The following is a 27,579-nucleotide window of genomic DNA, read 5'->3' on the forward strand; positions in this document are numbered from 1 at the left end:
CCTGTTCTGTCTCCAGGAAGATGCAGCTCTACCTCTGCCATGTTAATCTCTATTCTATGTGACACTCAGGACATGCCTCGGTCTCCGTAGTGCGATACGTAATATTCAGATAGCACAGTGGTGCTGAGAGAGCGTGCCGGAGAAGCAGTTTAGTGAGGAGAAATCAATCTACATATAAAAAATTGGTAAAAAATTATTGGTCACTTTCTAAATAATATAACTATAGCGATGTATCGTGATACAAATGCTAACTTGAATAAGATGCAGTTTTTTTAAGTCAATGAATCACACAACTTTTATGCCGATGCACCGATGCGAATCAGTGAATCTTACCATCCCTACTCTCTACTGACATTTTTGGGAGGCTGAAGAAAACCTGAGAACCTGTAGAATACGTGAAGGTGTGTTCTAAGTATACTATGTAAATATTCTAGTTTAGTGATTGTACCATGTGCCACATTAAATATTCTCCATGTACTAGCTCAGTAATGCTTTTGTTCAATTCCACGTTCTCACACTCTGTGAGACGATCCTAATACGATTTCTGGAACAGACTGTGCGATAACGTGTTTTTCAAATCAGATGAAACGATACAGACCGATTTTATGTTAGGGAAAGCATAAAAATAGTTTCCTACGCTCAGAATAGTGAATAAGGTCTGTGAACAGGGTGTTTGCATGATCATTTGCTACAGCAGCTATTAGTGGTATAATGGTACACAGACGTCACGGTTCAGTACGTACTTCATTTTGTCACAGTCAAGTTTAATTTTTGTACGGTTAGGGGGAAGAAATGAAAAACATAAAATTGCTTGTAGTTTTTTTTATTAACGCTTTTGATTAACATTTGTGATCATCAACAGTTTACATTTTTAAAACAATTTTAATAAAATGCCTGCTTGGTTAAAGAATATTTAAAATTATATTTTATAATATTTTATAAATTAAATATATAAAATTAAATGAAATACATCCAATTAATGCAATTGATTTTTTTATTATATTTATTAAACTGAGTAATCGATTCAATTGCCACAAATTAATTTGATTAAGTAAAATTTAAAAACCTTATTTGGCGTGTGTTTTACATTTAAATATTACATTTTCAAATGTTCTACTTATTTGTTAAAAAATGCTGAAATTAGTAGAACAGTTCATTCTCTCCATCTTTTATTCATTCACTCCCTCAATATGCAGAGTGGTCAGGATCCCTATTTGTCTGACCGGAAGTGGCCACTGTTTCAAATTGTATTTTGGCACACTACAAATCATATTTCCAGTATGAAGTGAGTAGCCACAGTAACACTGCACTAACACTTGTTTCTTTTTATACCCCTGGCATTGTTGTGTATGTTTTCAAGTTTAATAATCATAAGAAAAATGTGCTTAAAGTGGGAGGCAGAGACTAAACTAACTTGCAGTCTGCTACTTAATACGTTCCTGAGGGAACTCATGTTTTAAACTATGTTCCAAACGTAAAAAGGATTGTATTAGCGGAATGAAACGCCTGCACAGAAGAAGTTCAGTATGAATACGTGTACCGTTATGCCCTTAGAAACAATACATCTGAAGACTTTTTTAAGTCGGAATTTTTATTTGCCTCGTACACGATCATTTGCAGTACAACAAGAACGTCTATTGTCAGGTCTGAGATATAAAAATTTAAAAAGTAGAATAAAAATAGTTGTAATGGTTGATTACAACTAGAATAATGGTTTTTAACAAAATCAATGAATAAAATAATAATAATAATCTAGCTTTATATATTTTAAATTATATAGAAAGAATCCGTGATCAGCCTTTACATACTCCAGTGTGTTTGATATTTCGTTTACGTTTATTTTCATGTTTCTTTCGTGTCCCTTTTGCTCATGTATGATGAGACCTTATAGCGACGTTCAGTTTGCTGCTACAATTTAACAAACTGTTCATCTTTTAAAACCATTATATTTAGTTTTATGCCTGCATTCCGTGATATGTTTGGGGCTGTCTCGTGAGTTTTGTGTAATCATATCAATCTCCTGTTGGAAGATTTTAGACATGTCGTAGCAGCAGTCATATTCAAGATTTATTCAAAATTTTCCGACGCAGCCGGAATTTTGTCATCAGTTGTCATTGGTCGCAGCTGCACTAAATTGGCTATCGGTGAGCACGTCACTACAAACGAAAGATTTGCCTTCAGGATGTGTGGTGGTGCCTGTGACAGCAAAATATGGAATATCTCACAGCCAAATCTGGGGTAGCAATTATACTTGCGAATAGTCCAACCCTTGAATTTGAACAGGTTATTCTAATTAAATTACTACCCCTAATGGGAGCAGCCAAAAGAAGAAGAAGAAGAAGAAGATATTAGCTCTAAATAGTTTTTTTTTCTGGTTAGATCTTACACTGTATATGTGGAGTTTCTGTTCATTTCCTCTAGTTCACATGGGTTTTTCTCAGACTTCTCCGACTTTCTTTAAAAAAAAAAGCATCTGTGTGTGTGTGTGTGTGTGTGTGTGTGTGTGTGTGTGTGTGTGTGTGTGTGGTATGTATGGTACCCTGCAATGGACTGGCATCCCATTAAGGATGAATTAAGGATGTCTTGCCCCTACTGTTACTGGGATAGGCTCCAAAAACACTTAGACCCAGACCGGTACAGAGTGGTTACTAAAAATACACTTTAAACTCATTTAACATGAAGCCATATTACTGTATTATTTATGGACTTAATAATAAACTACTAGAATTTTATTTGACCCTCACTGTCAGTATAGACTTATATACCGCCTGTATAGATTTGCAAGTATAAAAAAAAATTCAAATAGGAAAACTTTAACTAGTTCCTTAACCTTTATATAAACAGTATTAAAGGGTTCATTACTAACTAAAATACTAACTGCGTTGACAACGCTTTGAGAATGCTTTCGTGTTGTCCACGCTCTGAATCATATATGTAAAACGCGCTAGTTCCTGGGGTTTGCAAATGGACCTCGCAAAGGGTTTTGTGACGGGCTTGTCATTTCCTCTGACCTCACCTGCTCGGTCCAGGCATCGGAAGCACGCTTTTTGGAGTTCGAATTTGGTTTTCAAAGCCACTTAAGAGACTGCTTCGAAACCCCGGGAAGTGACAGATAAGAGGGCTTCGACCAAAAAGTCCTGACACGGTACGTTCTGGGGATCTTTCCGGAAAGGGGTGCGGTGCACCTCATTATACGATACCTGCCCTGCCCTGGCAACCCTGGGATCTGGTCTGTTAACCCTGCCAAGAAATGTGCTTTAGGGCACAGCCAGCTCCAGCGAACACTCTTCTCGGTTTCTGCCCGGCATCGTAGCGAACCTGGAGAGCTCGCGGCCTCCTTTGAGGCCAATAGAGCTGCACCAGGGCGTAGCCTCTAACCATACCAGAGGTCAGTCTCGAAAGACTGATACCCTTGAGGGACTACCTGGCAACTTGGGAAGTTCTGCCAGACATGTCTCAATGTCAACCGTCTGCCACGGTTCTACAGGGTTAGTCCCACCCAGGTGGGAACCGAGCAGACTCTGGTCATGGCATAAGTAGTAAACGCTCTCCTGAGGAAGGAGCCCATCGAGGTGGTCTCTCCATCAGACAGAGAGTCCGGGTTCTACAGCCGGTAATTTATAGTTCCCACAAAGGACAGAGGGTTGCATCCTATTCAAGATCTATGTTAGCTGACCCGCTCACTTATGAGACTCAGGTTTAAGATGCTGATCATCAAGCAGGTGGTGTCTCAGATCAGATTCGAGGACTGGTTTATGATGGTAGATCTAAAGGATGCATGTATCCATCCTCCCTTCTCACAGGAAGCCGGAGATTAGAAATATCGGGTTCTTCCTTTTGAGCTTGCCCTCTTACCCCGACCTTTACGAAATTTGTGGATGCGGCTCATTTCCTCCCCGACCTCAGAAGTCACCACGTGTTAATCCGTTCGGACAACACCTCAGTGGTCTCGTACATCACCCACCAGGAGGGTCTGCGCTTACTCTTCCTGTACAGGCTGGCAAGCTAAATCCTCCTGTGCTCTCCTTGAGAGCAGCATACATCCCAGGCTGCCTGAACGAGGCCCCAGATGCCCTGTCAAGACAGGGGTTTAGACCCGGAGAATGGCGGCTCCACCCTCTTGTGGTGGAGCAGATCTGGGGGAAATTCAGCAGGGCTTAACTAGACCTGTTCGTGTCTCAAGAGACGTTGCACCGTCCTCTCTGGGTCTCCCTTACTTTTACAGCCTCTCTAAGGCTGGATGCCATGTCTCGGATGTGGCGGGGATGGAGTCTGTCTCCTTTTGGTGGCTTCAAGGTGGCCAGGCAGACCATGCTTTGCGAACTATCTGCTAGCCCTATTCAAACACCCTCCCTGGGAGATTCCACAGTTGTGGAGGTTGTGGCTGTGGCCCCTGAGGGGGCACAGCTCCGAGGTTCCAGTCTTGCCACCGAGGTGATAGAGACCATTCTCCATTCCTAAGCTCCTTTCACGAGGAGGTAATATGCTGCAAGATGGGTCCTGTTCAATGTGTGGTGCGAGCAGCACCATTTGGATCCAGTTAACTGCCCGGTTGGTTCAGTGCTGGAAATTCTTAAAAAACGGTTCGCCTAAGGGTTGGCTTCATCCAACCTCAAAGTCCACGCGTCCCCCCGCCTCGGCGGGGCAATCACTCGGCAGAGACTCAAGGATGAACGGTGTTGGGTGGTACCTGGAGGATCTATCCAAGCGCCCTTTTGAGTCATTAGCCGAGGCTTCTTAGAGGCAGCTCACAGTCAAGACTGTGTTCCTCTTGGTTATTTGCTTTCTTAAGAGAGTAGGGGATCTACACACGTGGACAAAATTGTTGGTACCCTTCGGTCAATGAAAGAAAAACTCACAATGCTCACAGAAAAAACTTTAATCTGACAAAAGTAATATTAAACAAAAAATTCTATGAATGTTAACCAATGAAAGTCAGACATTGCTTTTCAACCATGCTTCAACGGAATTATCTAAAAAAATAAACTCATGGAACAGGCCTGGAAAAAATTATGGTACCCCTAACTTAATATCACTGCAATCAGACGATTCCTGTAACTGTTACATCTGCACCACTGGCAGGTATTTTGGCCCACTCCTCATGAGCAAACTGCTCCAGTTGTTTCCGGTTTGGAGGGTGTCTTTTCCAGACGGCATGTTTCAGCTTCTTCCAAAGATGCTCAATAGGATTGAGGTCAGGGCTCATAGAAGGCCACTTTAGAATATTCCAATGTTTTCCTCTTAGCCATTCTTGGGTGTTTTAGCTGTGTGTTTTGGGCCATTGTCCTGTTGCAAGACCCATGACCTGCGACTGAGACCAAGCTTTCTGACACTGGCCAGCACATTTCTCTCTAGAAACCCTTGATAGATTCAAGACACCCTGTGCCAGATGCAGCAAAGCAGCCCTAGAACAAAACAGAGCCTCCTCCATGTTTTACAATAGGGACAGTGTTCTTTTCTTGATATGCTTCATTTTTCTGTCTGTGAACATAGAGCTGATGTGCCTTGGCAAAAGATTTTCATTTTTGTCTCATCTGTCCATAGTACATTCTCCCAGAAGCTTTGGCATATTCCAGTCTAGCTTTTTTATGATTTGTTCTCAACAATGGTGTCCTCCTTGGTCGTCTCCCATGTAGTCCACTTTGGCTCAAACAATGACGGATGGTGCGATCTGACACTGATGTTCCTTGAGCATGGAGTTCACCTTGGATCTCTTTAGAAGTCTTTCTGGGCTCTTTTGTTACCATTCGGATTATCCTTTTTTTTTAATTTGTCATCAATTTTCCACCTGCGGCCACGTCCAGGTAGGTTGGCTACAGTCCTATGCAGCTTAAATTTTTGAATAATATGTGCAACTGTAGTCACAGGAACATCCAGCTGTTTGGAGATGGTCTTATAGCCTTTACCTTTATCATGTTTGTCTATAATTTTCTTTCTAATCTCCTGAGACAACTCTTTTCTTCGCTTCCTCTGGTCCATGTTGAGTGTGGTACACACCATGTCACTAGACAACACAGTGACTACTTGGAGCCTTTTATATAGGCCTACTGACTGATTACAAGATTACAAGACACCTGTGATGCTAATTAGTGGACACATCTTGAATTAACATGTCCCTTTGGTCACATTATTTTCAGTCTTTTCTAGGGGTACCATAATTTTTGTTCAGGCCTGTTCCGTGAGGTTTTTTTTTAAATAATTCCGTTGAAGCATGGTTGAAAAGCAATGTCTGACTTTCATTGGGTAACATTCATAGAATTTTTATTTATTATTACTTTTGTCAGAATAAAGTTTTTACTGTGACCATTGTGAGTTTTTCTTTCATTGACCGAAGGGTACCACCAACAAGTTTGTCCACGTGTGTACAGGCCCTCTCAGTGGCTTCTTCTTTTCTGGAGTTTACTCCAGGCATGGCCAGTGCCTTAGTGTACCCCAGAACAGGTTACATCCCCAAGGTGACCTTAGTCGTCCCACCACCTGTTTGCCTCCAGGCATTCTATCCTCTTTCTTTCCAGGCCCCAGAGCAGGAGAAGCTGAACCAGCCACTTACGTCCACAGGACAAGTTCATGGAGGAAGTCAGAACATCTGATTCTCTGCTATGGCCCTCCGAGGAGAGCTTCCCTGCGAACAAGCAGACTTTGAGCAGGTGGATTGCCGGTTATCACATTTTTCTACGAGTCCTCTGGTCACCTCGCTTCGTTCGGGGTCAGAACACCCTCGACCAGAGTGTGGCAGCCTCTAAGCCTTTGTCCTCTGGAGTGGGCTGGTCCACCCTGCTGACCTTTGTTAGGTTTTATAACCTTGACCTCAGTGCTACTCCTGGCCTCTCCGTCCTTCAACCAAGCTGTGCCCACACACAATAAGCAGGGACTGGTCTGTCTGGACACTCTTTTCCAAAGCGTTGTTCACACAGCTCGAGTTCTTGAAAGGAAATATCTCTAGGTTAGATATGTTACCCTAGTTTCCTGAAGGAACGAGTCGCTGCATCTCCATGCCACACTGTTTCACTCCATGCCATGTGCTTTTTATAGCTTCTTGATCATGACGTCACCCCGCCGGTGACGCAGCGCTTTCCATAGGACAGATTACACACGTGATTTAGAGTGTGGACAGCACGGAAGCATTCCCAAAATGTTGTTGGCGCAGCATCTTGTTCCCTCAAGGAACTAGGGTTACATACACAACCTAGAGACGTTCACATTCAACATAAAGCTGAATTATCTTTGTTTGAGTGGTGACGCTTTGCACCATCCTGTATTGATTATTGTTCTTGAAGACTCATGGATGTTTTTAAGACCTTTCTTATAATAATAATGTGTGTCCTATAAATGTACCCAAATTTTTTGCCTTTTGTATCAATGTCATCTGTATGGCATGCTGAGATTAATGATTTTTTTTTTTTTTGCATGTGTAGCAAAAAAAAAAAGCCTTAATATTTATTTTGCCTACATTATTTACAGATGTATTTTAGGAATTTTGCACATATATTTCCTTAAAAAAATATCATATGCGTTAGTCAGGTTAGAAACAAGACAGTAGATACTGCTCGGGATCTCGGCTCTTTTTCTCAGGATGTGCTTTGTGGCATGAATTTCACACACAAGTAGGAGCCCCAGATTGCCATTATCATAACAAGCTTGCTTTATAGGGGACCATGCCATCCTTTAATTTGCGATCGGAATTTAGATTGTCCCTGTCGTCATACGTGTAACACAGACCATTTGCAATGGGAGTAAATGAAACGCATTTGTGCTCGGGCATTGTTTTTCATTACAATTGCTTGTAACCTTGGCTGTACGTCACATTCCATTCTTTTAACCCATAATTATAACATTCACCTGGCTTTGATTCTTTGGATTTGTATCAGAAGTGAAAAAAAAAAAATACATATGCGAATATGAGAAAAACAGGGTTTTGTAGGTTTTATTAATACTTTTAATTAAAAATGTTTGTTAGGAACGGTTTATGGTTTTTTTTTTTATCCAAATGTTTCTAAGGCAAAGTAAAACAAAATTATAATTAATAATAATATTAGAAAGTTAGATAATAATGTTAATATTTTTCTTTCTTTTTGGCATTTGTTGTTATTGTTTTTAATTTAATCATTATTTTAATCATTAACATTTTTTCTAGATTGATTTGCTGAAATGTTCTATGTCAGTGGTCTATTTTTTTTTTACTTGGGTTGTATGCTCTAACGATGACTGATGACCCATTTTTAATAACACTGCCTGTTTGTGTTGTCATGTTGTCTGTCTTTGTTTTCTGCAGGCATCTTGGACTCGACCTGAACAACACAAGGTATAGCTTCTATACCCTCAACTCCTCATACACAAGCTAGGCTAGGGTTCAGTATAAGACAATTCTTTCTTTACACTGTGGATATTTGGAACAGTTTCACGTGGATTGAATACAAGAAAAAAAAGAGTTTGCTATAAATCTGCCTTTTTATTTGTTTTATTTTTTTCAAGAACCTAAAGAGTGCTATTTGATCTGAATATTTTATGTTTTTGTGATTCCCCTTTGTAAAATACTTTTTATATCCTAAAACATTTTTTCCAGCAAGGCAAGGCAAGGCAATTGTGGTTCAACCAACAGCATTCGCAATGGCTAATGGCTGGTCTGCATTATTAACTAGGCTTCTCGGCTAAAAACTATGGCCATGAAACATTAATATGCCACTGTTCTCACATTACAAATGAATAACTAGAGCTTTATGTCTGAGAAGAATGGAAGATACAGCGCAATGAATACAGTGGGCTGGAGCTCCTCGCTCCCTTGTGTGGTCCAGCAGCGTGTTAGACAAGTGGCTTGAGGGTCAGGGGTCATGCCGTGGCCACTCCGAGAAACAACAGGAAGCAGACTGGCCAGCGCTCAGCTTTCCCATTAGGGGGTAGATTGAATTATGTTGCACAGAGCAGATGGGGAGGCTGCTGATCTCCAGCTAAAAAGAGACTCTGCATTATGTAAGTGCAACTGTCTCTAGAGACACCAGTGGCGTAATGAAAGGCCCAGACACACCTCTTCGACTGGAATCGTTCACAAATAGAGCTGTCTCCACGGACTGTTGCAGCTGGGTAATAGAGAAAGAGAGAAATATGGCGTAGAAGCGTAATATAAAACATCAATGAAGTGCTATGATTTTAGTATTTTTAATGTTTTACAGCCTGAGATTTAAGTTTGTGCTTAAGTTGTGTTTGTATCTTACCTAAAAAAAACTATTCACCTGGTTTTCACCAGATCTCTTCTCTTTTATTGGTTAATTCTATTTTAATAGTTGTAATAGTCATACTATTCATATAGTACTTTTTCCCTGGGATAAATGACTGACTACTTTAATGAAAAACTTAAGACAAAAGACAAAGATTTTCCATATTTCCCAGAATATTTTGTGCCATGTTTAATATCAAATTCCTTAATAATCTCTCGTCATATGAAGCATATGGATTTGTTTCTGCTCTGGATGAAAAACTACTCTGGTTTGCAGCACTTTAGAATCCCCCTGGAAGATCAGTAAAAGGAAAAATTGCGTTCTAAAAGAGAGAAAGGGCAAGCCGGTTAACATCTCTCTAAGGGATGCATTTGGCTCTGGGGATAAACTTCAGCCAAACTGTTATGCTAAGTACGTTTTAATGGTTTTAGTCAAGGTGTTTGATTTACCTCACCATCGATAAAGCATTCATGTGTATTACCATCTACCAACTTTATTGCCACAACCAAAGATATTGCAACGCTCTCACTTTGGACTCATCCTAAATCAAAATTCATCAGCCTTTGTTTCTTGTGGCAGGAACTGTGGACTGCATTGAAAACCCTTTTGCACTCTAATCTCCTAGTGTTCCTGCTTGTGCTGCCACTGCTAGCACATTTCTAGATTTATCTTACACAATAGCTATCAAGTGCACAGATGAGCATGGCAGTGTTGACCACAACACAATGAAAAGACCATCTATTTTGGCTGGTTTGGTTCATCCTTTCCTCAAAGCCATTGTTTCTTTTAGAGTATAATGCTATAATAGTTACATGCTAATAGTTCAATCTTAAAAGCTTAAATATGAAAAAAGAGCTATTAGGGGTATAATAACTGTTTTCTAAAAGGATTCATAATGTTTTCCGCTTGAACTTCCACATCAGCTTGTGTGTTTCCTAGTGATTAATTATTACTGTGAAACGCTGGCATTTTCAATGCAAGGTTATTGCGATTTCAAACTTCAACACCCCTAGTCATAACGCCTGCACAGTGTTTGGAGGCCGGTTTACTTTCTGAGACAGAAATTGAAATGCTGACTACATCTCATTGAAATTCAAAAAAAAAAAAAACTTAGTGCTAAAAGAAATCACAAGTGTGGGATGTTGGACCGTGTGTGTTTGCATGTCGTGACGCACACAAAGCGAGCCCTAAGTGGATCGGGTCTGCTGAGTGCACACGACTCTAAAACGATTCCCTAAGTTACGCTTTGCATTATTGATGGGTCCTGCTTACACCCTCCACCTACCCAGTCGTATTTAGATCTGCCTCTTGCACCCTGTCAGTGCTTACTTCTTTTCAGGGCACCTTTATTCTGACACTTAGGGCATTGAGCAATAACAAAGCAACTCAGGTTTCTGTCATAGCACCTACTTGATATAACAATTTTCGTAAAGCACGCCGGTTTGGGGTTCAGGTACTGACAAGATTGTTGTGTACACGTCCCGCCATAAAAATACGAACACTTGTACCCCTGCATGTTCATGCAATTAATTATCCAATCATCCACATCAGGCCATAAGCTTAAGATGTTAACACCAACATCAGAATTGAAGATTCTTTTGTGTGTGTTTTGTGTCATATGGGCCAGTTTGAGTGTTTTTAGACAAAATTGCCGTTGTCATGCGCAGTAGTATCTAGAGGTTAGAGAATGGTGTGGAAATAAAACAACAGTGAGGGTGGAAATACCTGTATCTCTGGTGCGTGAGGATGTGGAGGAAGACTTAGGAGACTGGCAGAACATTAACTGAGCTTCAGGGCTGCCGTTTATTTAGGCCGTGCTTTTCAGCACGCTTGCAACAAATCACTACACAAAAGTAAAACAGCTCAGCCGGAATAAGCTCACAGCTTACACTCTGCCAAGTTCAAGTTCACACTCTGACTGTGGTGGTGTGTGTGCTGCAAAAACCTTACAGCCTCTCTTTTTCCTTGCTTACAGCAGTTACTGAAAGCACAAAAAGATCGAAATGAGTAAACTTTGCCCGAAATAAGACACGGGTGATATTAATTACGTGTTGCTTATCGGTTCGCTTGCTTCCTTTCCTGTTCACAGCTGAAGCTCCAACATGCTAGGCTAGTTTGAGCTGACAGAAAGAATAATCTAAATAAGTGCCCTTTACAACCATGGTGAGAAGAAAAGCATCAGAACCACACAACGTGTAAAACCTAGAGGGGAATGAGATATTCTGTAACAGCAGAAGCCCACATTGGATTTAAATGCTGCCAGCCAAGAACAGTAGTCTGATCTGGGTGGTTTTGCATGGACAATTACATGAATAATCAGGTTTGCTGGTGTTCTAATTAAAGTGTCTAGTGAGTGAAGAGAAAATAAGATTTGATCAATATGCTTGTATACGTGTCTCTGCAGAGTGAAGACGGCAATGTGGTGGCACGCAGTGACGCTCGTGTCTCCTCTCTGACGCTGAAGTACGTCCAGTACACTGACGCTGGACAGTATCTCTGCACGGCCAGCAACGCTGTAGGCCAGAGCTCCCAGTCCACGTTCCTTGAAGTGCGCTGTAAGTTTTGACATTTACGGAATTTAGTAGACGCCCTTTTCCTAGCGAGGTACAAAAGTGCTTTGAGTCTCCATCAATGAATAAATCAACACTGGTTCACTACATTACAAACATACAATCAGTTTAAAACTCTGTTGAGAGGATTTATAGCACACTTTAATAAATATATAAACAAAGACTAAACAAATTGGGGAACAAAGTGCTAGTTTAAGTGTTTCAGGAAGAGGTAGGTCTTCACCCATCATTTGAAGGCATTGACTCAGCTATTCGGACATCTAGGGGAAGTATATTTTAGTACTTAGTACTACTACTTTAGTAGTCCAGTCTCGAAAAGGGCAGTTGATTGTCCATGGTTACCCCTCGGTTGCAAGAGTTGTCTGAAGGGGAGATCAAAGAGTTTTGAACAGATATCCCAGAGATTTAACACCTGCTATGATATGTCCACCAGGCATTTTAAAGTTAAAGCAGAAGCCGTGGTATCTAAGGAAGGGAGGGAAAATATGAATTGAGTGTCAACATAGCAGTGGTAAGAAAAACCATGTGAGGATATGATTTCACTAGGAGAGTGAGTATAGAGGGAGAAAAGGACAGGGCCAAGTGCTGAGCCTTGTGGGACACTAGTGGAGAGTTTGTGTTGGACAGATGTTGATCCCCTCCATGTTACCTGGTATGAGGAAAGCAACTATTCTAATGCTGTTTAGCAAATTCCAAGTTTCCTGAGAGTCGACAAGAGAGCCTTGTGGTTGACCTTGTCAGATCTTGCTAAAAGTTCAAACAGGATGAGGACAGATGACAGCTTGATCTAGCAGCATGTAGTTTGTCACAAAAACAGCCGAATAGCCAGTCTTTTTAGTGCCATTTTGAAGCCAGACCAATTGGTATCTTAGAGGTTGTTCTTTGAGAGATGGACAGACAGTTGGCAATGCATTCCAAAGTTTTAGAACGAAAGGGAAGAAAGAAAGATCTTGATTTCTTTTTATATTCTCCAAATATTTAGCATCATTTATATTCTATATTGCCATTTTAGTGTTCTTTGTAACAGCAGTTTGTGCTATATTTCTGTGCTATATTTGACAAGGCCAAAGTTTTCCTCTCACACTACAGCCACCACTACTAGTGTACCACTATTTACCAGCATTTTATTTCACGATAACATTTTATTTCCAAAGCACTTTGATTTTTTGTAATCCTTTAACCATAAATTCAAAGATTTATGTTACGTACATGATTTTAGTGTGTATAATAATATTTAGGCTGTTTATTGGCACCGTAGAGCTTTCTAATCCTGAACCTTTCACCGACAAAAGACATTCGTTTAAAGTTGGCATTATTTATTGTCTGACATGTTTTTGATTTATTGATGGTTTATAGTAAAAGCATTTCAGCTCAACTGCCTATTCAAATAAACTACTTTATATATGAATATAACATTCATTTGAATTAAATTTAGGTTGTAAGTTTTATAGCTGCACCTAAATTTAAATATCACAGTCTTAGGGCTATGGATTATTATATATATATATATATATATATATATATATATATATATATATATATATATATATATATATATAGTGGACACGGTTATCTCGACAACCCTATTAAGTCGACGTTTTTAAAGTGGAACCGCCAAATTCTCGCTTTTTCTAAGCATTTTTTATCGGTTATGTCGACCCCTGATATCTCGAGCACAAGTGGGGAAAAATTTGCCATTTAACGTCAGTTATCTCGGTGCAGCCGCAGAAGAACTCGCGGAAGTGTCGGAAAAATCAAACCTTACAGCTGCTACAGGTGTTTTATTGTTTACTGGTGAATCTCTGCTGTTAGTTAGTGCTAGTGTTCGTAGTGTTAGTAGGGGCGCGGCGCGGCTTTGGGAAGAAAAGAGCAGCCGTTGAGAGAGTGCCGGTGGGAAGACACGCACCGGGATACGTATGCGCGATAACAACGACCGCCGTGAACCAACATATACCAACAATAACGGACAGTGAGAGTGTGGAAGTTTAAATAGGAGCTGGTGATGATGCTAAACGAGCACCATATGTGCGCGATTGAAGCCGGGAGCTTCAGAGAAAGCGGCCGAGAAAGCACCTGACACGCTGAAGGGGGCCGAAGGGGGCGTGGCAGGTGGATTCATGACAGATAAACATGTACTGTATGTATTTTTATAGCATGCCTTCATCAAACAAATCGCGGCAACACTGTTGTGTAAAAAACCCTTCAAAAACACGTGCATGCACATTCTCATTTATTACCGCACATCATGTACATAAAGAAATTTCAAGCACGTTAATATACTGCCGCCATATTGATTTTCGTTTATCTCGATCATCGGTTACCTCAATGCTTTTTGACCCCCTAGGACATCGACATAACCGGGTTCCACTGTATGTATTGTCATGTACAGGTAATAATGGGGAACGTGTGATAAGTGACTGATTGCTGTGTATATTCTGTAAAGTGTCATTATAACCACTCCAAGAAGTTTAGTATTGTCATCTGAATTACCCTCTATGTTTTTTGTTTTTTTTTGAGCAAAAAATTGTACCAAACACAATCCATATGCTGCTCTTTTGCTACATTATGTTAACTTCTTCAAAACATTTACTCATTCACTGGCAAACTGGCTTGATGACTTGCAAATGAATTTAACTGCGCAATTTACAATCTCTGCTGAATCAAACAATAGAAAGCCATATTTGTAATGCTTTAAATGTCTATAATGGAAACTATAAATGGTCCCTGTGGTAATTTGTTGCCTTCTGTTGGTATGATTTTATATCTAATGGATAGCATTAATGGCCAATGGAACATCTTTGGTATCTACTAGGCACCATTAGGGACTTTTAGGACATCATGAAGCATTCATATAAGAATATGGTTTCTTTGGTTTGATGATAACGATTTATAGATGCACACAAACACAATACGTGATGGTTGGTAATGGTTTTAATGTTTAACAGTTTATGGTTTGTAATGGAAATTGTTTAGGATATCATTTGAATTTCTGAGATTGTGTTTTTTTTTGTGATTGTTTTGTTGTTGTGTTGTTTTTGATTACTAAAAATGTTTGTAAATATCTTTAAAGTTAGACAATCTATTTACAGTTAATAATTAGTGTGTCTAGCTAGCATGGTAATGTTTGAAATTTACTGAACTACTTAAGACTATGTTGTTTTTATATTTTTATATAGTTTCTATAATCTTTTTTTTTTTTTTTAATGATTTTTGAAATGCATTACTTTAAATATTTTTTCAACAATCAAGTAAACTTAAAAGCTTAAGGTTTTTAATCTCCTCATCTTGACATGGCTGCCTCAAAGCTCTTTTAATAGAAATGTTATTTTCTTCACGTTAAATTCCTGCTTGTGAGACTTTCTGTGTAGATTTTATAACTTTAGCTTGTGAGATATGACATATGCATTGGCAGTAAATGTACGCCACATTTTGTATACTATATCAAATGTAAAATTATGCATTTAACACCTTTACTATAATGATTTTTATCACCGGGATTTCAACAGTTTTTCATTTGGTCGTGTGGGAGTTTATTTTTTTTTCTTTTTCAGTGGTTAAATTAACCCCGATCCCATGCAGTACATTCACCCACACTGTACTTTCTTTATTGGCTGGTGCTAAAATCATTTGTCTTTTTCTACATCGTTTACTTAAAGTGCAGGTTGTGCACTCCTCTTATCACACATCCATAGCCTCTATATTGTTTTGCAAGTAGCTCCATGAATCATAGTGTGAGTGTTTTGCTTGCATTACCTTTCTTTCATTGTGCCTACAACACTAAATTAATATTACTTATTTCATAATCTCGGTTTTCTCTATTGTTAAAAATAAAGAAAAAAAAAAGTCTTCACACATGCCAGATAGCTCCCCGCTCTGCAAATATCTCTCTGCTTCATGGGAAAAAAGTTGTGAATTACTGCCTAGTAAGTAAAACTAGGGCTTTTTACATATGTAAAATCTATAAAGGATTATTATTAATATTTAATCGTTTGCGTTATTTCAGCAAAACAGAATTATATCTGTATGAAGCAATTTAGACATTTGAGTAGACAGAGTTCTAAATCTGTTGATCCTCAAACTTGTTCAACATGTATCTAGTAACATAAAATCTAGATATTGCATGTTAACAAATGTTGCATGTTAGTTGACAAATGTTTGAGGATAGCTAACTACAAGATTCTTGTAGTCAGCTGATGCGTATTCATTTTGAACATCCTATTTCACGTTTATCGTCCATTTGCTATTACAGTAACCTTCACCTTGAGAAGATGTTCCACTAGATTTTAAAGTGTGATTGTGAACATTTATGTTCATTCCGCCTCAGAGGCCTGAGTAAAGCGAGGTACTGATCTAGAGTAAGGAGGCCTGGGGTGCAGTCAAAGGTGTACAGTAGGGTTAAGATCAGAGCTGCAAAGGGGCATTATCACTCTGGAACAGTTAGTTCAAGTGAAGGGAACATTTAATGTTACCACATTCAAAAACATCCTATGCAATCGTGTGCCTCCAACTTTTGATAACCTTGGGATAACAGTTCAGGAAAGAACCACATGTAGCTGGAAAGGTCTGGTGTCTCTGTACTTTTGTCAATATAGGGTTTTTCTAAAGTGGGTATTATGACAACTAATAACTGTCTGAGTAAACAAATCACATATTAGATATGTTTGGAGTGCCTATTTGCGAATTTAAATCCAGTTGTGATGCCTGCTTGAAAGTAAATAGGCAAAAGAATTCTATATAAAAATTCCTTAACATAGGAACATATTGCAAGTGGTGCCCTTGCAGCTGTAATCAGCTCTAAGCTTTATTTATAAGCTTCTTTCAAATTAGATGTAAACACATGTTGAGCAATGTTTTATCAAACAACACACCTGACAGATAAACTCTTCTTCTTTTGGCTGCTCCCATTAGGGGTCACCACAGCAGATCATCTGTCTCCATACTACTCTGTCCTTTACATCTGCTTGTTTAAAACCAACTACCGTACCTGCATGTCTTCCCTCACCACATCCATAAACCTCCTCCTCGCATTCCTCTTTTCCTCCTTTCTGCTGGCTTCATCCTCAGCATTCTTCTACCGATATACCCCATGTTCTTCCTCTGCACATGTCCAAACCATCTCAATCACACCTCCCTCAGCTTGTCTCCAAAATGTCTTCCATGCACTGTACCTCTAATAAACTAATTTCTAATCTTGTCCATCCTCATCACTCCCAACGGAAATCTCAGCATCTTCTGCTACCTCCAGCTCCACCTCCTGTCTTTTACCCAATGCCACTGTCTCTAAACCATACAACATCGCAGGTCTCATCACAGTCCTATAAACTTTCCTTTTCACTCTCGAAGATACCCTTCTATCACAAATCACTCCTGCCACTCTTCTCCACCCACTCCACCCTGCCTGCACTCTTTTCTTCACTTCTCTAACACACTCCATTACTTTGCACTGTTGACCCCAGGTACCTGAACTCCTTCACCTTCACCACCTCTTCTTCCTGCATCCGCACCACTCCACTGCCCTCCCTCTCATTCACACACAAACTCTGTCTTACCCCTACTGACTTTCACTCCCCTTCTCTCCACCTCTCCAGGCTCTTCTCAACCTGCTCTCTACTCTCACCACAATTCACAATATCATCTGCAAACGTCATAGTCAAACATCAAACTCTCTTTTAATTTAGTTTAAAGTTTCCATTTTGTATTAATTAACTATTCGCTGCTTGAGCTTGGCCTAAGAGATGGTTATTATAATATTTCTTTTTTTTTACAAACTTGGTACGTTCTATTAGATGGAAAGGATTTATGAATTTCAAAATACTACTGCAACATTGTAGACAATAAAGGAAATAACACACCAGCATGGGTCATTAGAAATATCAAGCAAGTTATTAATTAGTTTATTTACCAAATAAGTAAGCCACTGTAAGATGGCCAAGTTACCAGTTTGACCAGCTTCACCCCTGAATTGGTAGTAGAAAGCTGTTTGGATCATGCCAGGTCGATTTGCTTTAGGATTGTTAGACGAAAGAAAGGTTTTGCTGTTACGGTTTAACGCTTTCGACTTTCAAACTCGATTAAATTTGTGCTTCTGTTTTTCCAATTTTGGCAACATTAGCAAGCTTTACATACATAGCATAGCATATGTTATACTGTACATGGACACATTGAAACAATAAAAGCTAACAATATCTTACGTATAGACAAATTTCACTCACTTCAAGGTGTGATATTGAGTCACACTCCCAGTGAAAGATTTCATATAAATAGCTAAGCTGATCAAACAGCAAATCAAAATACGGCACTTTTGGCAAGGATAAAAATCTGCTGCTGTGGTAGAATTTGTTTAATCGGATTTTATGCCTGAATTAATGTAAACCTTATTCATATTTAAAACAAGATATCATCTTGCCTGAATTATAAATTACAATGCAATAAGCAATAGGCTTCGGCTTGTTTGTCACGGTGTGCGAACAGTTTTTATTTAAGGCGTTCGGTTGAACAAGATTTCAGAACAACAAAAAAAAAAGCCACCATTGATACCCCTTTAAAGAGTGTTTCATCGTGCGTGCAAACACATGTCGATTCTCCCACTGCGCATATTGTTGTTTGTGTCTTTTATGCTAATCGGTGCGCATGCTGTACAAATAATTGCCCGTGTATTTGTTTGCAGATTTGTGTTGACATCCCATCGTGTATTAATGTAGTCTAACTGATATGATCACGCAACTTCGAAATGCTGAGACGCAGTGATGGTGTCGCGGGGCAAATCGAGGAACGCCAACATGTCATATTGCAAATGACATGCACAGTATCTTGATTTTACGATTTTTAGTTATCTTTGCAAGCCTCTGCATGCCCTTCAAAAGGATGAGGAGGTGGAGGAGGAGAAAAGAGTCCTTAGGAGCCTCCTAAGTGTGGTCTGCTTTTATGTTTAAGAATGACCAGATGTGTTCAGCCACATGATCCCCACACTCTCCCGCCCACCGTTCACTTTAGCCTGCCCTCGTAGTCATCTGCTGTTTACTTCCTGAAGGTTTCACTGACCTTCTCTTTTGAATTCAAAGCAGTAAAGTACATAAATGACTTATGTATTAGCTTGGGAGCATTAACAACATTTATGTGTAGCACAGGCAAAACCTGTTGGATGTCAGTGTGAGTGAATTCTGGCAAACAGATAAATAAAGGCAGTTCTGGCCAGAGGTGTAAAGAGTACCTGAAAATCACTTATGTAAAAGTCTAGATACCCTAATAAAAAACTTGAGTATTTCAATCATTTTGAACATAGACTCAAAGATGCACTAGTCCTTAACACCAAGGTTGAGGTGAGGTTTTATTTCCTAAAATATAATTAAGTTGTATATCTCAACAGTACATTAACTAAGATCAACACAACAGCCTCTTCAACATGCCAAAATGAAACAAGCATCAGTAAAGCAATAGGGAAGCGATTTTTCCAAAGGGTATCTGTATTTAACATATACAATTATAGTATCATGTAACAATGTAGAGAATCATTATCATTCCATAGATAAATAAAAATTTGAGCTGACTGACTGATTGTAAAATATAATTGGTGGCATTGTCAATTAAAATACAGTGGAGTAAAAAGTACAACCATTTAATCATAAAGGTAGTTGAGTATGGAGTAAAAGTTGCTTATGTTTTTATCTGAGTAAAATTAGAAAGTAGCCATTAAATTACTTAAGTACAGTAACAAAGTACATTTACTCAAATACTTTGCACGACTGGTTCTAGCCTAAATCAAGCTTTTATGTCTGTGATATACTGTACTTTGACACTTCAACTTTAATCGCAAACGGTGCTAAAATGTATTTTCTTTATTATTTATTATTATTTCCTAAGGTCCCCTGGTGGTCTAGTGGTTAGGATGCGGCGCGCTCACCGCTGCGGCCCGGGTTCGATCCCCGGTCAGGGAACCGACCCCAGCCACTCTTAGTGCCGGTCCCAAGCCCGGATAAATGAGGAGGGTTGCGTTAGAAAGGGCATCCAGTGTAAAAACATGTGCCAAATCAAACATGCAGCTGATCCGCTGTGGTGACCCCTAATGAGAGAAGCTGAAAGAAAGTTTATTTATTATTATTTCCTGCATAAACTATGCTGGATGTGGAGCCAATTTAACAATCATACAAGCAAAAAAAATACATCATTTAGTCTAAAAACATGCTAGATAGGTGGAATTTCTTTACCCAGTAAATGTCAGGTCTTGATTAAGTTGTGGAATTGCTCCTGTATGTGCTGCAGCTTAATCATTTCAGCTTGTGATAATATACCTGCTGTCAAAATGAAATTTTGTTGAAATTTTATATATACTGTATATCTACAGTACAGACCAAAAGTTTGGACACACCTTCTCATTCAAAGAGTTTTCTTTATTTTCATGACTATGAAAATTGTAGATTCACACTGAAGGCATCAAAACTATGAATGAACACATGTGGAATTATATATGGAATTATATACATAACAAAAAAGTGTGAAACAACTGAAAAATGTCATATTCTAGGTAGCCACCTGTTGCTTTGATTACTGCTTTGCACACTCTTGGCATTCTCTTGATGAGCTTCAAGAGGTAGTCACCTGAAATGGTCTTCCAACAGCCTTGAAGGAGTTCCCCAAGAGATGCTTGGCACTTGGCACTCAGGTCCGGTGACTGTGGAGGCCAGGTCATCTGGCGCAGCACCCCATCACTCTCTCTCTTGGTCAAATAGCCCTTGATGCCTTCAGTGTGACTCTACAATTTTCATAGTCATGAAAATAAAGAAAACTCTTTGAATGAGAAGGTGTGTCCAAACTTATATATATACATTTTTTGTATTCCTTTTTCCTTTTGGCTGTAAGCAGATTGCAACTTTATTTGTGCCTGTAGCGAATTTAGCTCACAAAAGGGAAATATGAGTAATTATTACGGATTATACTATAATATTATTACGGATTACTCATAAATGTTTAAATTAAGTTGTTGAATTAACGGTAATGGAATTAATGTTACAATTATTTGGTCTGTTCATCCACCAAACAGACAGTATAATCCTTTAATAATTCTACATTCTACAAGTCTAAAAGACACTAGCCAGACGCTACATGCCACTCAAAAGAGTAGCATATTTCAGTTCAGGGAAATTTGCAGTTTTTCCAGAGCACCAGACTTCTTTTGTGGAATCATATAGTAAAATTTTGAATGGGATTTATTATTTTTATTACCCAGAATCTCTATTGATGTCTTTCTGCTTTGGCATTAAAAATCAAATGCAAATCTAAAATAAAGATAGAATGTGACAAGGACAGATTTTTTTTTTACATATTTACTAAGGATAGTAAACATGTTTACTAAGGATAGTAAACATGTTTACTAAGGATAGTAAACATGTTCTTATTTATGCTCGTATTCTTTTTTTTTCTAAATATTTAAGGCAGGACATCTGAATATAATAAATAAAAAGAACAACAGGGTTGCATTTATAACCACTCATAAAAGATTCAGCATTTCAAAGGATTTCCCATGGTTTATTTTCATTTTGATTTAAATGGCTCTTTTTTTCTCCATTCATTGGTTATTTCCACTGTGTTTTCTTTTTCCGTTTCTGCCAGACGCGCCAAAAATCCTGGGCCCAGTAGCAGTCTACACGTGGGAGGGCAATCCTGCCAACATCAGCTGCGAGATCCTGGCTCACCCCAGTGATGTGTCTATCATGTGGCTGCGAGATGGACTCCAGCTGCCCAACGCCAACTCAACCAATGTCAAAATCTATTCCACCCCCAATGCCAGCTATTTGCAGGTAAAAGGAACATCTCTGCTTCACCAAGCTGAATGCTCTGCACATAAAACATTTAATAAATGCTCTAATCACTAGGCTGTATTGTGTTTTCTTGAAGGCGGCATCGGCAATGAATTATTGAACACAGAACGCACATAGTGAGCGGTAAATATAGGTAATGGAACGGCTGATTAGGATCCCTAAGGTTAATGCATGCGCTCTTAATCCACCACAGGTTAACCCGGACTCCCAGAACGACTTTGGCAGCTACAACTGCACTGCATCTAATGAGATCGGGACCGAGTCCAAAGAATTCATCCTGATTCAGGCTGGTCCGTCTGTTCTCTCTTTGACATGACCTTTACAATGAACTTTTGTGTTTCCCACACGGGGTCTTTAAATGGTTACAGATTGTTCCATCATTTGTTTTTACTTCTTCGTTTGCTTACAGTTTCTCTGTTTGCATCTCTCAGGAAGTTTTTTTTAAGTGTCCTAAATTGATGGTTACGATGTGCTTGACCGTAGGCAGTTGTGTTTTGCTCTCTGTGTTGTAGATGTTCCCTCGGCTCCCATTCTCACCGAGGTGAAACCCTACTCCAGCACGGCCGAGGTGCAGTTTGATGAACCTGATTCTTCTGGAGGAGTTCCCGTGCTCAAGTACCGTGCCGAGTGGAGAGCTACGAGTAAAAACAACTGGGTCCAGCGTGTCTATGAAGTCCGAGACGGTATGTCAAATGTTCACCATATTTACACTACCATCAGCATCATCAGTAGCCACTGTGAAGCCGCTGCAGTTTGCTTTAGACTTCTAATTGCACTGCGATGCATTCTATAGCTGGGATTGGGTATTGCCCAGAGGGAAGCTGCAATACAATGTTCTATTAGTGTTTAAAAAAAAATATTTATCACCACATCACTATTGAATTTTTCTAATCTGATTTGTCAGAACGTGTTTATTAATTTGATACAATAACAGCTCTGACAATAGTTTCGAATGTGAATCAAATCACAGGTTTAATTTCTTTAATTGTGTGAAGTAACTGCCAATTCACTGGGATTTTGTTTTGGTACACTAAATGGATTAGGAAAACGTGTTAGTTAGCGAAGGAAAAGAAAATACAGTCATTGATATTGTGAAGTGTTCAGAAACATTTATTTAATGAAGTTAAGTAAGAATGTTTGGGGGTCAGCGCTTTTTCAGGGTCATTTACATTAATCGCATTTTAAGACCCATTCACCGGCAATAAACTTTTGCTTCTGTTTTCCTGTTTAACCTGAAATGGCTACCAGACACATCTGGATTATGTAAAACTAATCAGGCTGCATGCTGTATTGCTTTCCTAGCAAGCTAAGTAAAGACGGTGAGCAGAAAGAGGCCAGAGAGTGAAATGGAAGATGTAGTGGCTCATCTGCTCTTAATGACGTTGTTCCGAAGAAATGCCACAAAGCTGCCGGCATGTGCAGATATTTCAGGCATCTAAAGTCTGATCACACACATTTAAACCCGAAATGCTAAATAAGTCGCTGATAAAATCTCTAAAAACTGCCAATTTGTCCTGCCATTTGAAAAAAATACCACCCAGTTGAATAAATGGGGAGTGTACAAGTACATTCAAGTCTTTTTAGCCAGCCATCAAGAAGCTGGATTTTTACCTAAACAACAAAAGATTTTTGACTGTGATTGTATTAGAATTTCTGTGTAGTGAAAAATGGTGTGTAGACACATTTATATAATATTACAGAAAATAGAACGAACACATACATTTTGATGCTTGTTTACAGGATTTGTTTTGTTAAATTACTGCAATAACTTCATCATACTTTGTTTCTTGAGTTATAAATTCATCTGGAGTCTAAGTGGAGTTTTATAATTATTCAACAAATAGTCAATTTCAAAGTATTTTTTATGTGTTTAGTTAAATCTTTTTCTATTGCTTCACATTCCCCAACCATGAATTCACTGGTTTTAAAGCTGTTGGTGGCTATATGCAATTAAAAGGATTTGCTATTATAATAATTATAGTATGAAAATTGTACTACCTAAAACATATTACTACTCACTGTGATTAAATGATTATTTTTAACCAGATAAATTACTGCTAAATACTGATGGAATGACTTGCAAAGCTTTGATTTCTTCATTGAGATTATTTGCCATGACTTGTTAAACTCCTTTCTTGACCTGCAACTATTTGAATTACCCAGTCAAATATCCTGGCAATCTAAACGAAATCAAATTACAGAATATTTACTTTATAAAAAAAATTAGATTTTTTAAAATGTGTATATATATATATATATATATATATATATATATATATATATATATATATATATATATATATATATATATATATATATTCTGGTACAGCAAATTCATGTTTTAATTAACTTTTGAAATTATTATTGCGAATGGTATAAAATTAGAGCCACTTTTGCCCACTAAATCAGATGAAAATTAAATTTATGCTATTTTGGCGCTACTGGTGTGTATTATTGGTCTCCCAACTAGAAAGCAATTTATAGCATTAGCATCGATTTATTGTTTTTTGTCCAGACTGCCTGAAATGTTTTTTCAAATGCATCTTCTATTGATGTGAAGTATGCTGTTATTGTAGAATAGCTTACTTTTGCTCTGTGTGCAGACGATGGGATTCTTCTTCACTGAGGGGCTAATATTAGATTGATCCCAAACCTTGTTTTCTTTCTTCTATCCACATTTCTTTTTTTTATTTTTTTTTTTTATAAACCTATAAAAACATTGTGTGCTTACGTCTAGATTCTGCTAGGAATTAAAAAAATATTCTGTCTCAATGACAGTCGCTTTGGTTGGCAACAGTGGCGATAAATAAAATAGGGAAAGCACACAAGTCTGTTATCGCAGTCTATACGGTACTGTGCAGTATGTGTGTTTGGCTTTTTTTTGCTTTATCTTCTGTCTGTCTAGTATATTAAGGTTCTTCTGTGTAATTCTTAGCCTTTCTTTATATGTAAGAGTATGAAACCCCCTCTCCAAAATAAGTATTGTTTACCAGCTAAATAGTTGATTGAAGAACATGACAGATAGATACACTATATAGACAAACGTTTGTTGACACCTGACCATTAGATGCTCCACTTCATCTAGGTGTGTTCTTGTGGAGATTTGTGCTCATTCAGGGCAGATTGTCCACTCTGACCCATGTAAACCATATCTTCATGGAGCTAGCTTTGTTCACAGGGGCATTGTCGCTTAGGTCCAGGTTTGGTCCTCCTCTATACATCCTAATCAATTGTGTACCTCCAAATTTGTCTGAACAGTTTGAATAAGAACTGCATACGGCTGGAAAAGTCATGTGTCTCAATACTTGTGCTCGTAAAGTGTATCTAGATCTATAAATAAAATAAATAAAAAACCCACAAATAATCATACATAACTTTAAACTTGCCACTTATTTAACATTTGTTTTAATTCAATGATAAAACCATCCAAAAGTTCATTTAGTTACCGGTCCATTATTTGACTGTCATAGATATATTAAGATGTCAAGTTTGAGCTGTCAGTCGTGTTCATTACAGTTTGAGTGATCGCCAGTAGGCTAAGATGTTCAGCTCCTTTGAGAGGTTCCCCTAATCATCATATGGAATCGCTGCTCAAGGAACGAAACAAAGGAGCTCGGAGCATGATCGATGAAAAATAACGCATGCGAGGCGATGACTTTATGAAGATGATTATTGATTACCGAGCTTCTATTTGCATTCTAGAATCTCTACTACTACGAGGCGAAGTAGTACGTGCTGTAACATCTTAAAGTCGATGATTATGTTTTATGAGGTGACTCTTATCTCGACACTCGATTACTTTGTCTTTGCTTGATGTTTTTGTAACCCGAAATACAATTTGTTCCTGTAGGGCTGAAAGCGGTCACAATCACGGGCTTAAAACCAGACACGAAGTACGAAGTCAAGATGTCTGCTATCAACGGCAAAGGAGAAGGCGAGAGCAGCTCTTTGGTCGCCTTCAAGACAGAGCCTGTTCGTGAGTAGTGTCGCTTTCCATGCTATTTCCCGCTTTCTATAAAGCTCAAGATGTTCCATCGACACTTTAAAATGCACCCCGGCTGCGGGAAGCGGCAAGTCGACATCGAGTCTCAGTGGGACGGCTTTCAGAGCAGCAAGTTTCTCACACTAATTAGAATGCTCGAGCACGAGATTCATACTACACTCTTCGTCTGTGCTTTAGATGTAGAAGTGCCAGACTCGATGATATGAGCCAGTTTTTTTTATGGTTCACATGGGAAATTTGCTTAGCAGCATGGTTCAGAAACAAGCATATCAGATAATGGCCATTGGGACAAACAACTAAACACCAAAACCAGCTTAAATTACAATACAGAGACTAAAGTACAACCGAAAGTACAGCTTCATTGATTTATCTTCAGTAAGGTCAAGGTCTTGGTGGATCCATGTCTTGGTGGATTGCTCTCTGGCTATTTTTCTCCCAACAGAGTTTTAGATGTTTGCCTGTGTCTTAATGAACCAGTATTAGAACATATTGATGGAGCAATTTATAAATCGCTCAGGATAAAAATGTACTGTAAATGTTACAACAGGGAGAAACATACCTTGAAATGAGGACCATGCTCACACACATACACGCTCACCCATTTACATTAAACATCTACTGCATTTGAAGATGTGCAAGGAAAGTGGAAAATCCAAAGGGGAACCCATATTGGCCCTAGAATAATTTGGGAGTTACACACAGACAAGGATCTTGGAGGTCCAAAAAAAAATAATAAATAAAATAAAATGCTTTTTGTGTGGGATCCGAGTGTATGCCAAATTAAGAACGTTTATTGCTCCTTCCACTAAAGAGTGCTAATATGTTTTGAAAAATCATCTCCATCGTTGAGGGGAGATCTTTATGTAATAGACGATGCATCTCGTAAACTATTTTGTGCTTTGTTATAGACTCTAAATTTAGAAAATCTCACTTTAGTACACCAATTATGGGTCTCATTAATCAGTTAGTTTTAAAAAGGTTGTAAATGCTGATATGATGGTAAATGCCAGCTATGCATAAATCACCAGATTTCCATTTGATGATACACAAAAGTATGGAAAACGCAGAAGTTGACATTATTTTGCCAAATTTATGCGATAGATAGATAGATAGATAGATAGATAGATAGATAGATAGATAGATAGATAGATAGATAGATAGATAGATAGATAGATAGATAGATAGATAGATAGATAGATAGATAGATAGGGTTGTCAATCAATTAAAATAGTTAATCGCAACTTAATCGCACATTTTTATCTGTTTTAAATGTACCTTAAATGAATCCTTTTTAAAAATGGATGCTTTATTCAAATGTATGTATATTATTAGTGAAACCATACTCAACATAGAGCATGTAGACAAACATATTTTTCTAAATGTTTTCAATTAATTATGGTGTTTTAAATTTCGTAAATCAGGACACCAAACCGAACTTTTGCTATGTTTCCACACGGACGGTTTTAAATGCCGTATGTGTGCATCGTGGCGGATTTTGGTGCTTGTTTTGAGACTTGGCGCATCAGTAAAACAAATGTTGAAATTATTTTTGGTTTTTTTATCTTTTATTTTTCTATATCTGAGTACAGAAATGATCTTGTGAATAAATGTGTGTTGTTTTGAAGGTTTTACTTTTGCGTATTTTATTTATATATATATATATATATATATATATATTTAATTTTTTTTTAAATGGTTAAACAGAAATGCGTGCTGCATTAATCGCACGTTAATAAAATTTGTGCCGGTCAAATTAATTTTACGTTAATAAGATAAACCTTTATTCGTCCCACAGTGGGGAAATTTCTATAATAAGTTATTAACATGTTAATTTTGACAGCTCTAATTTGTTATATATACACCGACACACACACACACAGGGACACAATTTTGGGACACCTGACTTTTCATGCCACACGTTACCACACAGGAAGTCTTTGGATGCTGTACCATAAAATGTTCCCTTCACTCCAACTAAG

At 38.4% G+C, this 27,579-nt stretch overlaps 1 protein-coding gene across 2 annotated transcripts in view; it reads left to right on the forward strand.

Annotated features, from left to right (window-relative positions):
- Positions 1-27,579, forward strand: part of ncam1b (neural cell adhesion molecule 1b) — a 120,757-nt gene that overhangs the window by 63,421 nt on the left and 29,757 nt on the right. For both annotated transcript variants that reach the window (XM_083549389.1, XM_083549390.1), the window contains 6 exons: positions 8,273-8,302; positions 11,617-11,767; positions 21,389-21,576; positions 21,791-21,887; positions 22,110-22,280; positions 25,448-25,573. In XM_083549389.1, coding sequence (XP_083405515.1) covers positions 8,273-8,302; positions 11,617-11,767; positions 21,389-21,576; positions 21,791-21,887; positions 22,110-22,280; positions 25,448-25,573 — 763 coding nt within the window. The remainder of the gene's footprint in view (positions 1-8,272; positions 8,303-11,616; positions 11,768-21,388; positions 21,577-21,790; positions 21,888-22,109; positions 22,281-25,447; positions 25,574-27,579) is intronic.

This window comes from Silurus aristotelis (genome assembly GCF_946808225.1).
Source record: "Silurus aristotelis genome assembly, chromosome: 8".
NCBI lineage: Eukaryota > Metazoa > Chordata > Actinopteri > Siluriformes > Siluridae > Silurus > Silurus aristotelis.